This window comes from Delphinus delphis, chromosome 10, assembly GCF_949987515.2.
Source record: "Delphinus delphis chromosome 10, mDelDel1.2, whole genome shotgun sequence".
NCBI lineage: Eukaryota > Metazoa > Chordata > Mammalia > Artiodactyla > Delphinidae > Delphinus > Delphinus delphis.
In genome coordinates this window covers 38,962,238-38,979,236 of record NC_082692.2, presented here as the reverse complement: position 1 = coordinate 38,979,236, position 16,999 = coordinate 38,962,238, and the positions used below count along the sequence as shown (strand labels likewise).

Below are 16,999 nucleotides of genomic sequence, written 5' to 3'. Positions count from 1 at the left end.
CCCCCATAGCTCCTCAGCCCCTTCCCTGTCCCGGGCTGGGGTCAGAGAGCAGCATCAGGCCTGGGCAGGGCCAGGCCAAGTGGCAGGGGACCCCATACCTTCAGCTTGGACTGAATCTCCCGAGATTTCCGCCTGGCTAGAACCTGCAAGTGGCTAGAGACCTGTAGGGAGAGAGAGAGAGAGAAAGAGAAAAAGAACAGAAAGAACAGAAGAGGCAAGAACAGAGTTTCAGCCAGAAAAGAGGCACAGTGCGGCCAGAGAGCCAGCCAAGGCAGAGGCCTGAGCCGTGCAGAGAAAGTGGTATTGGCGCCGTGAGTGAGAGGCCAAGGAAGGGCTGGAGGCCCCAGTCAGGCGCCCAACGTACCTTGATGCCAACCTGGTACTCCCGCACCTTCTTCCGAGCTAGAACCTGTATGTGGCTGGACACCTAGGGGCCGCCCCGCGCCCAGCCAGAGAGGAAAACACAGACAGTGAGGAGGCATAGCACAGGGTAGCCATGGGCAAGGAGCATCCCAGCCCTCATCTCTGGGACCAAATGTAAGAGGGGCAACCGTGGGGCCCCTGTGGGCAGACACACCTTGGCCCTGCCAATTCTGCCCTCTTTTGGCCCTGTCTTGATCAAGGGCCTACCGTGGCTTTCAGGAGCACCATGTACAGTTGTACAGGTTGTTCACTGCATAAGCGCACCTGGCCCAGTGAGGGCTAAAATCCAGCCCAAGCTCTGCTGGCCAAGCTATGTGCCCTGGTGCACGACTGCATCTAAAGTGGAGGAAGAGAGACCCAGGAATCCAAAATGGCATCAGTCATACCACTGAAGGAAGAGAAGCTCCTGGATGTCAAAATAGGGGAGCTGCCAAGCTGGATACTGACGCAGGATTTCACCCCTAAAGGCATTGCTGGAGCATTTCAAAGAGGTTACTACCAGTATTACAATAAGTATGTCAGTGTGAAGAAAGGGAGCTTCGCTGGGCTTTCTACGGTGCTGGCAGCTTACATGCTTTTCAACTACTGCTGTTCTTACAAGGAGTTCGAACACGAGTGGCCACGCAAGTACCACTGAAGAGGGCCCGGTGTGAAGGGCACACTCTGCATTCCTGACCTTTGCCCAGCAGCCCTGAATCCTTTCATATCCTAATTGAGAATTAACACCCAATAAAAGATGACTGGTAAACAACAGAGGAAGAGCATCTTTGTATTCTTCCAAAAAGGGGTGCCTTTTTCTCACTGGTGTCCTCAGAGGAGACACTTTTTTTCCTAATTGGCATCACAGAGGCTAGCCATGGCCATAATGCTCCTGCTGGCCACCAGATTATACATCAAGCCCAAAATCCTTCACAAAAGGTCTCCCCTGTACCACTGCCTAAATCCTCCTGAGAACCCCACCAGCTTGCCGGCCTATGAAACCTGGCCTGGTCTGACTCCTGCAGCTTCCTCCCCCAGTACACATTCCTTCTCCTCGGACTAATACATGGCAGTGTACACTATCTCTATGCACGCAGTATGTGCTTTTAACTGCATTTCTTCTCCAGCCCCTCCTCCCTGAAGCCTCCCTGTCCTGGCAGACCTGAGCTAGTCACGGTCTGGATGTGTGCGCCCTGGGCTTGCACAACAGACCTTGGCATTGTCAAGGATCTGGCCCTCAGCCTCAGAGAACCTAAGTGTCACTGTTTTCCCCATGAAACAAGCGTGAGGGAACAGGTGGATCCTCTAAGCTGCTTCACACTTTCATTATCAGCAATTGCTGTTGGCTTTCTTTGCAAGTTGTTTTTATCTCCATAAAGAAACAGTTTCTTTTCTTTTTAATCATGGACTAAAAGTTACTATGTACGCGATGCTAGGCAGCCCCCTGCTGCTTGGTTAGAACCTAGGCGGGTGCTTCTCATGCCATCTCATGGTGCCTAGGATTCAGACCTATGTCTGGCAAGATTCCCGATCACTTCACGTCATGACAATAACTGACGTTTACCGAGCACAGCTACTATTGTTCCCAGCACTTTACATGTACCAACTCCTCTGACCTTTACAGCAATGCTAAGAAGTCGGTACTAATATTATTCCCAGTTTACAGATGATGAAACCAAAGCACAGAGAGGTTAAGCAACTTATCCAAGGTCACACAGATGAACCCAGGTGGCCTGACTCCACAGCCCACTTGGCCACCACCAATATACCCTTAGCCCAGAGAACTATCTCCAAATGGTCAACTCTGTGACAGCTGAAAGTCACATGGGACTTAATCCTAATGTAATATTTAGCTGCGTTTTCAATAAGGAGGCACTGCACTTGCTATTAATTGCTGTACGTATCTGTAAAAAAAAATGAAAATGGCATTTTTTTTCAACAGAGAGTAAAATGAAAACAACCAAAAAACCGTGCATGTCAGCGGGCTGCTCTTTGCGACACATAAAGACATGCCTTGTTCTCACAACCATAGGAAGGAACCCCCTTTAAGGAGATATCAGACATCAGAGTTCTAATACAGAATAAAGTTAGAGGAGTGCCACCCTTGCAAAATGACAAAGGCCAGAGGTTTTAAAAATCCTGAGCTTGCCGACAGCTCATTTGTAAAATGTTAACGTACAGCCAGCCTTCTCGGGATACCTGGCCAGGAGCAGGTATGATGCTGGACCCAGAATTAAGAGGCTCTGCTACCCTCCCTGGGCCTCGCTTAAAGATCCCTGGGCCCCTTCCAACTCTGACAAACAGGTTCCTATGAACATGTCTTTTAGGTGAAGCAGGACACGCTGGGACAGTGCCCTCCTCCTGTGCCTGGGATGGCTTTCTGTTTATAACTACAGTAATAATAATAGCAACAGCAGCGGCACATTCTTATACAAATACACTCTGTTCTACATATCAGCTATTGAATGGCTGAGGAACAGAGGCTGGAGATGAGGCACCCCCTGCCCGCAGGTATAGGAGCAAGGTATTTGAACCCCAGGGCTGATCAGCCAGTATTCCTCCTGTGGCCCCAGGCTCCAGGGAACTGGGCCCTTGTCCGTCCAGTTCCTCGCCGGATCCCTTGTACCGAGAACATAGCAGTAGCTCAATGATTTGCTAAGTCAATAAATGCTGTACATGAACTGGCCCAGGGAGAGTGGTTAATAAAGGCCTGAACAACGAGGGAGCATTTCTACTCCCGCATTGGGTGCGTGGACCCAGAACCTTCCTTTAAGACAGTGAGGATCTCGGGGGTGGGTGCAAGGCTCAAACCCCAACCAAAGAGGGAGGTTTGGGGGGCTGAGGGCCAGAGCTGGCCTCGGTTCTCCAGGTCCCTGCTTAGAGCCTGCCTCTCTCCCGCCACCCAATCATCTCCCAAATCACCAGTTTCTTCCGTCCCTACCACCACTACCCTCACCATTGCCGCTGCCCAGGCCACCGCTGCTGACCTAGGTCCCTGCCTTGGCCTGGTCCTCTCTATCCACTGCCTTGGGTGTTCCGGAGACGAGATGCCTTGACAGCTGCCACGTGCCACACCCTGATCTATTCCCTTCCAAGGCCCCCAGTTGCCCCCAGGAAAACCTGTCCCTCTGGCCTCCAGCTCAATCTCTCACAGCCCTCGGCTTTTCCCACCCCTCCCTCCACACACCACACTGCTAACGGAAGGCTCTTTCCTGCCCAGTGGGTTGAATCCTGGATCCACCACCTACCCGCAGAGTGACCTTAGGAAGTTACTTAACTTCCCTGTGCCTTGGTTTCCTCACCTGTAAAATGGAGATAATTACTGTACCTACTTCATAAGGTTGCTATGAGGACTAAATAAATTAATACAAAGTCAGCTCTGAATGGGCTTACAATTACTATTTGTATAGCCAACTTCCTCAGCCTGGAAGAATCCTCTCCCTTTTTCCTGCCTGGCTAAATCCTCTTCCTTCTTAAAAATACATCTTGAGTGTCATCTCCTCCAGGAAGCCTTCCTAGCCCTCCCCCCTCCCTTCCCCTCCCTGGTCCAGGTTCAATGCTTGTCTGACAGTACATGCTCCGATCTCAGCCATGCTGCCCTGCTCTGCCCTCACCTGTCCAACTGCCTGTCTCCCTGACTGGTCAGCGAGCCACTCAGGGCAGTGACATGCAGCTGCCACATTTGCCCACTGGGGCGTATCTGTGGTCGCTGGATCACAGGTCTGGGACGGGGGTCAGAAAGGACAGTGGGGACTTCCCTGGCGGTGCAGTGGTGAAGACTCCTCGCTCCCAATGCAGGTGGCATGGGTTCAAGCCCCGGTCAGGGAGCTAGGGGAGTGGGTTGGGCAAGGGGGCAGCTCTGAGGAGGCAGGCAGGGCAATGGGACAGCTCGGCCTGGGAGGGACTGACAGAGGCAGGGGAGTGTGTGCGGGCAGAGGGGTCGCAGCATAAATTATCTTTTACCTGTTTTCTTGTCCGAGTCTTTCCCGTCCTCAATTTAATATACCGTGCGATCAACTCATTTCGGCCTAGATTGGGGTGAGAGGAAAAAATGGGGAGTGGTCAAAGGGGACCCCTGGTGGCTGGAGACCCCCCCACCAGCTGGAAATACACCAGGCCCCTCCCACACATGCTGCTCTTGTTTTCTCTCCCCACTCTCTTCGCTCCACCCCACCTAAGGGGCACAAGCGGGGTGGGTGAAGGATGGTGGGGAAGTCCCAGAGCTCCCCCCACCGCCTCCAGGACCTGGGGGGCTGCTGTTGGGGGAGGGGCAGCAGAGCAGGAGGTGGAACAATGTCAGGCGGCTTGACAGGTTTCCCTGCGAGACAGACAGGGGCAGGTGTGGCCGAAGGGCTGCAGGACAGCTGGGCCCCTCACTCCCAGCCCCCCGCAGTGCTTCCTTCCTCTCCGTGCTGTCACCAGCTCCAAACCTCCGAGGGTAAGGGCTCGTGTGTGTGTGTGTGTGTGTGTGTGTGTGTGTGTGTGTGTGTGTGTGTGTGAGAGAGAGAGAGAGAGAGAGAGAGAGAGAGAGAGAGAGAGAGCGCGAGAAAAAGAGAGAGAGAGAGAGAGATGTCTGGGCATGCATACCTGTGTGTGTCTGTAAGAACTCTGGCCTGGGTTCCTGTCCTAGCTGTCCTTGCCACCAGGAGACCCTGGACAAGTCCCTGCCCTTCTCTGGTGAAACGGGCAGGAAGGACCAGATGGTCTCCAACACGTCTCCTACACTGACAGCCTGGGTCAAGATGTGTCACTGAGCATGTCACTGTGTCCTTGAACCTGTCACCCCCATGTCACTGGTTACCAGTGTCTGTCCCTCCCTGTGAGAGAGTGCAGCCCATCAAACTTGGGGTGGGGGGCTCTGCTCAGCACCAGGGACCCTCTGGGGGCCCAGAGGCTGGCCGGCATCCAGGGGGCTTGGCCCTTTAAAGGGGGTGCTTGGGACGCACAGTGAAGCATGTGTTAGCATCCTCAGCGTGTAGGCTTCTTACCCCCAAATTCAGGCCCCCTGCCCCCCAACCCCATAGCCTCCCCAGAAGGACCGCATTCTCCAGATTCCTCTTCCATGACGGAACTGGCCCCACAGCTCCTCCCTTCCTGCCTGCCCCTCTCCACCCCACTCCCTCCGCCCTGTCTAAAAATACCCTGTGGGGCTGCCCCAGCCGTCTGGGAGGGAGCAGTGGGGGCAGGCAGCCCCCGCCCTATGGAAGGCGCCCTGGAACATCTGCCTGCCCCGTGAGTGGGGCTCTGGGGCTGGGGGTGGGCGTGGCACGGTTGTTGGGCAGGGGACACGGGGCAGCCCAGCCGGTGTTGGACACTGGGAGGGGACAGGCTGAGGGCCTGCCTCACCCAGCCATAGGCTGTCGGGGCGGGTTGGAGGGAGCTGGCAAGGAGTCAGGCCCCAAAGGGTTGAGTTATCCCAAAAATGCAGCCCTGGGAGAGCCCTCTCAGGGCTGGACCAGGGTGGATGCTCCCTTCTGGAGGCAGGAGGTAGGCAAGGTGGCAAAGAGAGGGGCCAGGAGAGCAGCAGACTTGGGAGGGGGTGTGAGGAGTGAGGGAGTCCCCTTGTCTCTCCAGCGCCCTTCCCCACGCAAGCCCTGTCACACTGTGGGCCTCCCCGCAGTGTGAAGCAGCCCCCTCTCCACGCCTCCTGTTCTCTGGAGGGAACTCGCCAGTGGGAAACACTGTTCTCTGCTGGGATCCCACCCCAGGTCTCACCCCTCGGGCTCCCCCACGTCCTCCCAGGAGAGGGACCCTCTCCTGGGCCCAGCCTAGAACACACCGGATTGACCCAGTTTCCCGGGCCCACTGAGTCACCCCGAAACCTCCAGGCTGGCCGGGGCGAGGAGAGGAGGGGCAATCGGGGGTGGGCTGGGGGGGTGGGGGTGGGGTGGCGTGTGGGCTGCGCTCAGGTGGAGGGGGCAAACCTGGCCTGTTTATGAGGAGGATCCAGACACACAGGCTTGCACGCCCAGACCCGCCCGCCCTCAGAGGGCTGGCGGCCTCCGGGACTTCGCCAAACCGGTTGGGTGAGGGGGCAGAGAGCAGAGGGAGGGGTGAGGAGGGCTGGACCGCCTCCCCAAGTCCAGTCCAGGGTCCCTGTGCCTCCCCACACGCACCGTACATCTTGCCCTCGTCCGACAGGATGATCTTGCGACGGCCGCAGGGTGGGTAGATGGCCAGGGCCTCCTGGAAGCTCTGCTCGATGTCCGGGCTCCACACGCCCTCCGCATCGTTGTCCAGCCCCTTGTCCAGGCCCTCGGGCCCATCCTCCCGGGCCTCCCCGGGGCTGCTGCTGGCATTCCAGCTGTTGGACGCTATTGTGCTGGTTGCTCTGGGCTCTGGGCTCTGGGCCTGAGCCCACTGGGCAGCCTGAGCCTGGGGGGCAGACGCAGAGGGGTTAGGGCAGGGTCCTCCCAGACCACAGCAATCTCCACCCCTGGGGCAGGTGCTCCAGGGTTGGGTGGAGGCAACCAGAGGTTATGTTTAGTCAGTGCTGTGTGACCTTGGATGAGTTACTTCACCTCTCTGAGCCTCAGTCCTGTAAAACGAAGGAAAGGTCTCCTTTGAGGTTGTGAGGGTTAAAATGAAATGAGATCAGACAAAGTGCCAACCATGATGCCTGGTGGTGATCAACAGTAACAATGCTTTATACCTACACAGTACTTTTGTGGGGAAAAAGTACTTTCATATTTATTCAATCCTCAAAACTAAGGCAGGGAGGGCAAGGAGTGATGCCCATTATTCAGATGAGGCAAACAGGCTCACAAGGCCATGCAGCTGCCAAAGGCACCATGATGGGCAGAGAGAAGGACCACGAGGGGCAGGGCCCAGGGCTTCTACGGCTCTCAGAGGGGCTCCTTGGCTCTCGCTCTGCCAGCTCCTCCTCCTTGTCATCTGGATCCCCAACCAGGGACCCCCACCCCTCATTCTCCCCCCCAGCATCAGTGCAATCCTGCCAAGGACCTGCTGTGGTCTGAGGAGGGTCCCAGACCCAGGAAGGGTACAGTTTTGCCTTCCCCAAAAGATTACTCATGAGAACCCTGCCAAGGAACCTAAACGCAGGGCAGGAACTGCCCCAGGAATCATGAGACGGGAGTGACACTGGCTGGTAAGGGAGCAGCTGAGAAGGTGCCTGGCCGACAGCCTTGCTCAACCCCACCCACTCCTCCATCCCACTTCCTGTTCCTGCACCTCCTGGCCCCACAGCAGCCCATAAACCACCCACATGCTGGCCCCTGCCCTGGCCCACATCGTGGATGGGCCAGGGCTCTGTAAACTCTGAGTTCCCTGCACACTCCAGGCTGGGTTATTAAAGCAGATCACACCCAAACAGTCCCCCAACACACACAGCTCTAAGGCTCACCCCCCCGCTCCCTTCAGCCTCAGAACCACATGTCCAAGGTGTATCAGGGTCCTGGGAGCCCCAGAGCCCCAGATGGCTAGACCCCAGGACTTTGCTCTGGGCTGTAGGGAAAGGGGGGCGCAGGGTGGAGAGTGGGAGACCCCATCAGAAGCTGGGGAAGAGACTTCTTTCCCCTCAAACAAGAATTCCAGGTCTTGTCAAGTGGGTGGGGATTTTCCCTGTGGGGGCCACCTCTTTGCTTTGGAAGGCTTGAAGGCAGTTGCTAGTGGCATGGGATGGGGAGGGCCTGGGGGCCTGAATGTCAGATGGATATAGAGTTTACATTTAACTCTACTACGAATGACAGCACCTGCATACGGCAGGCCCTAGTCTGGGACTTTATACACATTGACTCATTTAATCCTCACAATCACCTATGAGGTAGATACTATTATTGCTTCTACTTTACAGATGAGGAAACCAAAGAACAGAGGGGTTAAGCAATTTGCCCAAGGACACACAGCTGGTAAGTGCTAGAGCTGGGTTCTGAACACAGGCAATCTAGCTTCAGTCTCTTAACCAAGGTAAGAAGCCCCACCATCTGCAGAGGGAAAGGAGGCCCAGCATGGGTTGTCATGGGTTGTCATGGCAACCACCTGAGAATGCCCAGTGGGGTCCAGACCACAGGGTCCCCCCCAGCACAGGTGGCTGGAGCAACTTCAAGGACCCCCAGACCGCTGTAACCCTTCCTGTGAGGTCTCCAAGACCACCACACCAGAAGGCAGCCAGGGAGAGAGGAAGCCATGCTCCTGACGGGTCAGAGGGGCCACACCCCTCTGCTCACTCCCGCAAGCTGTATTCTCATCCCCATCCCCTCCTCAACCCCTTGAAGGCAAGTTCTTGTAATAAGAGTGGGGGGGAGGGGTGGGATGCCGGGGGACACAGCGGCGCCTATACTGAGCTAGCTGGGAGGCAAGCCACCGCCCCACCCCAGTGCCCCAAGTCTGACAGTGCCACAGGCGGCGTTAGAGGGGAGGCAGAAGAGGGACTACAATGAGCTAAGACCCCTCCCAACAGAGTCCTCAATCCATTTCCCCCCAAATCTTTTCCTGAGGCCTCCCTCAGAGCAGCAGGGGCCTGGCGCATGGGGGGCCCTGGCAGCCCCAGACTTTTCAAAGCAACTTTCTTGCCTCCCCCAAGTCTGTGCCCGCCTCCCCTCATCCAGGGAGTGGCCCCCCCTTCTCGGGGTGATGTCAGCCCCGCCCCGCCCCCCGCAGGAGCACTGTGGCCAAATATGGCGAACACAGCAGTGCTTGGGAGCTGGGACAGACTGGGGGGGCGGGGCGGCGGCCCCTGGCTGGGACTGCTGGCAGCTGGTGAGGGGGAGGGGAGCCGAGGGGGCGGCCACAAGGACAAGTCAAGGAGAGAAGCAGGACCACCGTCCCTTCCGCTGGCTCACAGGCACATGCTAGACTCACTTTCCAGGAACACCCCTGCGGGGAGAGGCACCCACACAGGGGTCCGCAGGTGACCCCCACCCCACAGAGCAATGCACTGGAGCACGTGTGTGCAGTACGCTGCATGGGTGCGCGAGCGGACACCCCAATAAGAATGTTTGTACCCCCAGACCGAGGCATACCCGTGGGCAATGGCAGGCGGGCAGCTGAGCCCCGCTGGGGGCTGAACTGGGGTCTCTGTCCTACCGCATCACTCAGGAGCAGGTCAGTGCAAGGAGTCTGCACTGGCTGCTCTGGCTTTCCCAGAGTTACTGCTGTGGGATGAGGACAGAGGTGAGAGCAGGCCACCCTCCTCTCCTTAGACCCCAAACCACTGGGACTCAGGCTGGGGGCAGGGAGGAGGCTATGGGTTCCTCAGCCAGCTGCAGGGCTGGACTGAGGCCAATGTGGGACTCAGGCATGGTGGAGGGGGCTGCCTGGGGTCAGAGGGCAGGCCCCAGGGGAAGGCAGCCCCAGCCCAGCATTGGGTCTTATCTGCCCTTTACAGAGTGGGGTTGACAGGGGTGGCAGCCCCCCAGCTGCTCGTTGACACTGTCCCAGGTGTCTAGAACCTCTGCGTTGCTGGGCTGCACCACCAGGAGGGGTGGGAGAAGGGGGAGAAAGACCCAAGTGAGAGGCAAAGAGGGTGGAGCTTGGGATAGACAGGAGAGGAAGGGGGACACAGTGTGGGCAAGTCTGGGGGTGGGTGAAGAGAGCAGGAGACAGACAAGAAAACAGACAAAAGAGACGGGACAGTCACAGAGTGAGAGACAAAATAAAGAGACCTAGAGAGGGGATCTTGGAGTGAGACCCAGAGGGAGAGACAGAGATCCAGAGAGAGACAGACATACGGAACAGGTAGAGTGCTGGAGAGAGTGAGAACCACAGACATTGGGGGGAGTGAGGAGAGAGTGAGGGAGAGAGTCACTATGACCAACAGAGACAGAAAGACAGAGACCAAGATGGAGGAGATGGAGACACACAGATGAAGGGGGTAAATCACTAAACTCAGACACAGTCAGGCAGTGAGGGAGGGGAAAACCAGATGGTGGTGAGAGAGAAAAAGAAAGAGAGCGAGCGAGCGAGCGAGCCAAGGACAGAAAGACTCAGAGGCTGCGGCAGACCTCGGGGGAAGGAGTGACCAGGGGAGCCACTGCTGGGGGCTGGGGGCTGGGGGCTGGTTTCAGCCACAACAGGGCCACATGCAGGACATCCCCACTCCTGGCCCATCTACTCCCCAGCCCTCCTCTCGGACCACCTCCCATCTCCCTGGTATTGCACAGCCCAAGGACCTCCTGTGTTCTCGCTCTAACTTTACCCTCAATCTGACCAGCACACACCCGCTTCCCCTCTCCCAGGGCCTTCTGAGGTCAGAAGGTGCCTCTGGGTGGTTGGCCGGGTAGGAGATAGGAGGCTGGGTGAGCAGGCCTCAGGGCCCTGAGGGAGATAAGGGGCACCTTGCTGCCCACTCCCCACCCTGGGGCCAGACCTGCTGGAATAACTGGCTGGACAGCTCCAGGGGTGGAGGCCAGCGCAGGGGCTGCTGCAGAGGCCCTAGGTCCTCACCCCCCAAGGCCCCCGCAGCCTCCAGACCACCCAGCCCTCTACCGCCTTTCAAGTAGGGGGAGGGATGGGCTTGAAACCTGGGCTCCCCCAGAGCTTCTGCCTGGTGGGGGATGCAGAAAAGGCAAGTCCAGGCAGGTGTCTGCACCCGGCGCCCCTCCCCCGGCACCAGCCCCGCGGGGAGGTCGGACTGAGCCCGGTGACTGTGCTGCATCTAGCGGGCAGCAGTTGTCCACTCTTGCAGGACTTCAGCCCTCAGAGTGCTCTCACTTTGAGTGAGAACATCACTCAAAGTGTGGGAAGATTAGTGAAACCAGCAGTTTCATCCGGAATGCCCTGCCCCCAAACCTGGGCTGGGCTGGCCAGCCAGGGGGGCGAGGATGGGGCAGGCGGTAGATGAGGGCTAAGGGAGCCTCCCCGCCTCCTCCGCTTTTCCCTCCTTCCTCCCCACCCACCCCCACAGCGGGCCAGCTGTTCTCCAGCTGCCAGAGGCTCCCACCCTAGAACTGGCCGTGCTCTGGTTGGGATGGAAGAGCAGGGCAGGCGGGATGGGGATGGTGTCTGCCTCCCCCACCTGCAGGCCAAGGACCCCTGAGGGACCCTGCCAAGTGACCACACCCTGCCAGGCTGGAGATGGAGTACCCTCCTCCCTGGAGCAGGGTCGAGATTTTTACAGGAGGAAGCAATTTGCAGAACCCACTAGGAGGGAGGTGAAGGGGGGCTTCCCAGCCCTCCCCAGCTTACTAATGTGCTTCCAATTTGGGAATCCAGTCTCTGCACCCACCCACCCCCTCTCCTAGGGCGCGGGCTCCTCGGGGAGCAGATGGGGCAGGGTAGCCCCCCAGGCTTCCCTCTCCAAGGCTCATCCTCACTGTCACCCCTGCTTCCAGCAGTGTAGGAGGGAGGGAGGGAGGGAGGGAGGGAGGGAGGGAAGAGACTCAGAGCCCTCAAACCTCCTGCAGGAAGAAGGGGCCCACTTCCCACACCTCCCTTCACCCCCACTCTGAGACTGTCCTGTCTCATCTCATCCCACTCCAGGAAGGCCAGGGATCCAAGCTGGAGGGGGCGGGGATGCAGCCAAGGGGTGAAACTGGGTTTCACAGCTCTCAGTGAACATGTCAGAGGGCCCCTTGGACTCTGGATCACCCACTGAGCTGCCACTAGTCCCTCAGTCAGTTGCCCCCTCAGGAAGGTCACAATGTCAATGTCGTCTATAAACACACAGGCTTTCCCTGGGCGTCTCCTCTCTATCAAACGCACACACTCCTCTTCACAGCTACTGTCCTGCACATTCACTGTTACCTGCATCTCCCTTATTTCTTTTTCTTAACTTCTTTTATTGTGATAAAACATATGTAATAAAAAATGTACCATTTTAATCGTTTTTAAGTGCACACTTCAGCGGCATTAAGTACATTCTTTCTTTCTTTCTTGTATTTTTTTTGGCCATGTTGACAGCACATGGGATCTTAGTTCCCCGACCAGGGATCAAACCCGTGCCCCCTGCACTGGAAATGCGGAATCTTAACTGCTGGACCACCAGGGAAGTCCCATTCTTTCTTTGTTTTCAACAGTTTTCTTTCTGTGGTCCTCCATGTAGACACCACATGCATTGGGGTCACAGTCCCCCAAATTCATCATACATGGCATCCCACACCATATATGCCACAGTCCTGAAGGATGTCACCCCCACTCCCCCACAGTCGCAAATCATCTCAGATGTGACCACCCACAGAGTCGGTCTCAGTCACACCCCACAAACAGCACCGTCCCTCCATGTGCGGAGTTTCTTTCTCGTGCTCAGTCTCACCCACACGCCTGATTTCACACTCAGCTGTTGCCACAGCTTCTCAGCACACGCCTGCTGCACTGGGTATAGTCCGCCGTGTCACAACGGTTTCCCCCTTACACACACATGTACACCATGTTGTGACAACTTTTCTCATACGTGGTGTCATATATAGTCATACACAGACCATCAGAGTTTCTACAAACCCAAGGTCATCTCATTTGCTGTTCACACTGCGCCATACATAGGCATGCAACAGCAACATACGCCACACAGAGTGTCACTCATTCTGCTTCTGACACACACAGCATCACACAATCGCAGTGTCCCTCACACACCTGGGGCATTGGAATCCCATCCAGACACGAGTGTGAGCTCACACCGCTAGTCAAGCAGACGGTGTCTTTCATAAATGTACCCCATGTGATGGCCCCTCACACACATAGGTCCCCCATACAGCCACACACACACACACACACACACGCAGCGTCAGCCACACACTAAGAACATCATTCATAGTTTCCCTCCTGTACCTGCAGTGTCAGTCACACAGAGAATATCATAGCTTCTCTCACACGTGAATGTTACCAAGTCACAATATTGCATACAGTTGCTCTCACATGCAGTCACACACACAAACTGGTTTTACCCAGTTCCCCCCACCTGCATCCACCCCCCCAGCATCACCCACACAGAGTGTCCCACTCGGCTTCTCTCTCACACACATCTAGCGGCACACACAGTGGCACTCTCGTTTCCCTCTATCACTTCCTGTCCTGTCGGGCCTGGCAGGGAGCACAGGAAGCAATCAGCACTCTAGGAAACCTCAGGGGCCGAGGCTTTGGGATTTGTAGAGCGACAGAATTCTCTGGCTCCTGCCCCCAGTCCCCTGTGGGACCCTGAGCGGACCCGCAGAGCCCGCTCCCCGCCAGAGTCCTCCCTGGAGGGGCAGGGCCTCTCCTGCAGACCACCCTAGGCTGGCACACCAGAGGGGAGGGGAGGGCAGGGCGAGGCCACGGGGGACAGGGCCTCCACCCCAGCTCTGAGCAGAGGAGCTCCTGCCATGGCCCCAGGGCGGCCCCAGAGGGAGACCTGGACCCTCAAGGCCACCCCTCAGACCCCACAGCTCCTGCAGTGCCCACGTGGGAAGCAGAGACTGCGACCTCCTGGCCACCTCCACAGAAAGCTGCAGCACTGGGAGCCCTCTTGGCTCCCTGGAGCCTGGCACCACCAGCTCCCTCCCCCACTGTCCTCCCTGTCAGCTGGCCCCTAGGCACCTCTCCCTTCCTGAGCGAAGAGGTGGACAGGGCTGGGAGCTTTCACTCTCTTCCAACTTCCACCCTGAGCCCCTAGAGGCGTCTGGGAGAGGGGTCGGCCATCCAGGCGGCCTCTGAATATCATTTACCCTGCCCCGCCTTGCCAGACCCCACTGCCACCTCCCAGGGCAGTTCCCTGGACTCCACCGGCCTCCCTCTCCCCTGACACCTGCTGTCTGTAACCTTTTCAGCCACTCTCACCTGCTTAGCTGCCCTCAGTCACCCCCTGGTTAGCCCTCACCTTCTTCTTAGACCACTGGGTCACCCACTCACCTCTCCAGGCCCCACCAGGTTCAGGTTCCACAATGGGAAGAGAGGGAAGGCTGATTGATTAGGAGACAGAGACTCCGAGAGAAGCTCAGAGAAAAGGGACCTGAGAAGTCATGGATTCCAAACAGGGAAACTGAGGCCCACCAGGATGACACAACTGGTTAAAGGCCCAGCTGGGGCCAGATCTCTTAATTTCTTGACCTCCTCTGTTTGAGAGGTCTCCTTCTTGTTTTAATATTTACCCAACTGTCAGAATGTACCAAGGTGAGGGTGGGAGCAGGGCCCAACACACACACACACACACACACAGGGTAGGAGCAGGGCTCAGGACACACACACACACACACACACACCCCTGTCACACACACACACCCCTGTCACACACACACACCCCTGTCTCACACACACACCCGTCTCTCACACACACACACACACACACACACACACACACACACACACACACACACACACACACACACACACACACACACACACCTGTCCTGCCAATCACTGACCATCCTACTCAGCCATTCCCTTGCTCAAATGCGCTAATTAGCATTAATTATTGTTCCTCCCTGGGGGGATGGTGGGGGGGGAAGGCCCACAAGGTTGAGACTCCCATTGGATCCCAGCCTCTCTCTGAGGAGGGGGCATCCAGGGCCACTGAAGTCACTGTCACCATATAGCCTAGTCCTAGAAAATACATCTGTTTATCTCCTAGGGATCTAGAAAGACCACAGAACGTGGTTCTGTGGTGGCATCGCTTGGGGGAGGTCTTGGAAAAGGAGCTACAAGAATCTGGAAGGGAGGAATACCTAATTCCCCCAAATCTCTAACTTTTGGCAACTTTAGATTTCCCTCCTTACCCCAGGCTGCCCCCAGCATTCTGGCCAAGGAGGCGCCCTGGCCCCCTGCACTGGGGTGGAACATGTGGACACAGAATCAGCTGCAGGAGGCCGGATATACAGAGGCGCCGTGGGCTCGCACCAGCCCCTCTGAGCTGTGTCCAGCCCCCATCCCCACCCCCTGCTCTCCTGGGCTACAAGTCCAGGCCTGACCTGGTTCTGCCTCTACCTGGAGCGAGTAAAGACACAGAAGGAGGTGCCCCCTGAGAAGCCCTACACCAGCGCCTCATTCCCCCTTGTTCAGAAAGAATCTCTCAGCCCTGGATCAGGGCCCCTCTCCTGGAAAGGTGACACAGTGGGGTCTCCATGACACTGCCGTGCGGCCTGGCTAAGCTGGAAACCAGACGCAGACAGGCACTCCCGGCCTTCCTTCCCCAGGCAGGAGTAAAGGGCATGACAGACAATGGTGGGGGTGGTGTTGGGGGGTTAGGGTTAGAGGAGACAAGCGGCCTTCAAACCCTCTAAAGTCTAAACAAGGGCTCTGAGGAAGCGTGGCGAAGAGAAGGCCCCAAATCCAGCCCCCTTTAGAGCCAGGCTCACAGAGCTCAGGGCTGGAACTCCGAAAACTCCACCCCGACGCAGGCGGCAGACTGGAGGGAACTTAAGCTCCTGCCCCTCAGGGGGCACACGCCCGGGGCGCGCAGCTTTGCTGCCGGACACCCTCCACGATCCGGCACGGCTGCGGGCACCGCGCGCAGGAGCCGGCCTGGGCGCCGGGAGGCCGGGCCCGAGGCCTGCGTGGAGCTGGGGCCCAGCGGACTCCGAGAGAGCGCCAGCTGGGAGTCCAAAGGGCGGCGGGGCCCGGGACTGGGAGCTCCCCGGTGGCAGGCCCCCCAGACCGTGCGGGCCCCCAGACCCCGACCTCGACACCCCAAAGGCGGACGTTGGGCCAGGCGATGGCACCGGAGCCAAGCTCCCGTCTCCCCGACCTCCCCCGAACAACTCGTCCGGGTCGCGGGGGGGTGGGATGGGGGTGGGGTGGGAGGGGTGGGCGGGGCTTCCCGGAGGGCTTCCCCCCCTTTCCTCTAAACTTCCCGGCACCCAGATCCGGGGCTCCGGCTCAGGCTGGACAATAGCTCTGGGAACCAGCCCCCCTCGAGTGCCCCCCCAACCCAGAACCAACCAACCAAACCACCTCTCCCAGCAGGGCCTCCTCCCGGCGTCCGCCCGGCTTACCTGGTCCGATCTCGCGGGGGCGCTCCGGCCGGGCGGCTCCGCCGGGCGCGAGGGAGCGAAGAGGGGGGCCGGGGAAGGGGGGTCTTGGGGAGGGGGCTGACCGGAATGTGCGGAATGAGCCGGGCTGGAGCGGGAGGCGCCGGGCGCGGAGGAGGGAGCGAGCGGGACGGAAAGTTTGTGTTGAGGAGCCGGGACTGGGGGTGGGGGCTGCGGGGAAGGAGGGGGCGGGGCGCGCAGGGGGGCGGGCACCAGCCTGGAGGGGCGGGGCCGCGCGGGGCCGCGCAGGGCCGCCCCCGACCGCGCTTGGGCTGCCCACCCTGACGCTTCGGGACCCCAGGCGACCCCCGGCCTCTCCGCGCCTGGGCGCCCCGTTCCTCGCCTGCCGGAGCGGCGCTCTTAACCTCCCTTGCCCTACCCTACCTCCCCAGTCCCCCGCCGGAATTTGGGGCTCCGGCCTGGGCGGGGCCGAGGGCGGAGCTCCCACCTCGGGGGCAGGACTCCCGTCGGTGCAGGGGCCGGGGTGCCGCGTCACTAGGAGCCCGGCGGAGCCGGGGCGCACGGTCTTCGGGTCTCCCTACCCCCTACCCGAGTCCCGAACGGCCGAGGCGGAGCGCCTTCTCCCGACTGAGGGCCCGCCCCCTTACTCCTCGGGCCCCAGACCCGGCCCCGCCCTGGAGGCTGCGCCCGCCCTGCCCGAACCCGGTTTGTCTGGTTCTCCCCGAGAGGCTTGTTTCTCGAAT

The 16,999-nt window shown here is 58.5% G+C and overlaps 1 protein-coding gene and 1 pseudogene across 1 annotated transcript; one reads left to right on the top strand and one right to left on the bottom strand.

Moving 5' to 3' along the window:
- Positions 1-114: 114 nt before the first annotated feature.
- Positions 115-16,374, bottom strand: LOC132431901 (transcriptional enhancer factor TEF-3-like; the record flags this gene model as incomplete). Its single annotated transcript, XM_060021641.1, has 5 exons — positions 115-427; positions 4,366-4,430; positions 6,519-6,777; positions 6,924-6,940; positions 16,260-16,374. Coding segments are annotated over 5 exons (747 nt in total), but the record flags the coding sequence as incomplete, so codon positions are not given.
- On the top strand, positions 439-1,242 carry LOC132432058 (ATP synthase subunit f, mitochondrial pseudogene; annotated as a pseudogene).
- Positions 16,375-16,999: the final 625 nt, after the last annotated feature.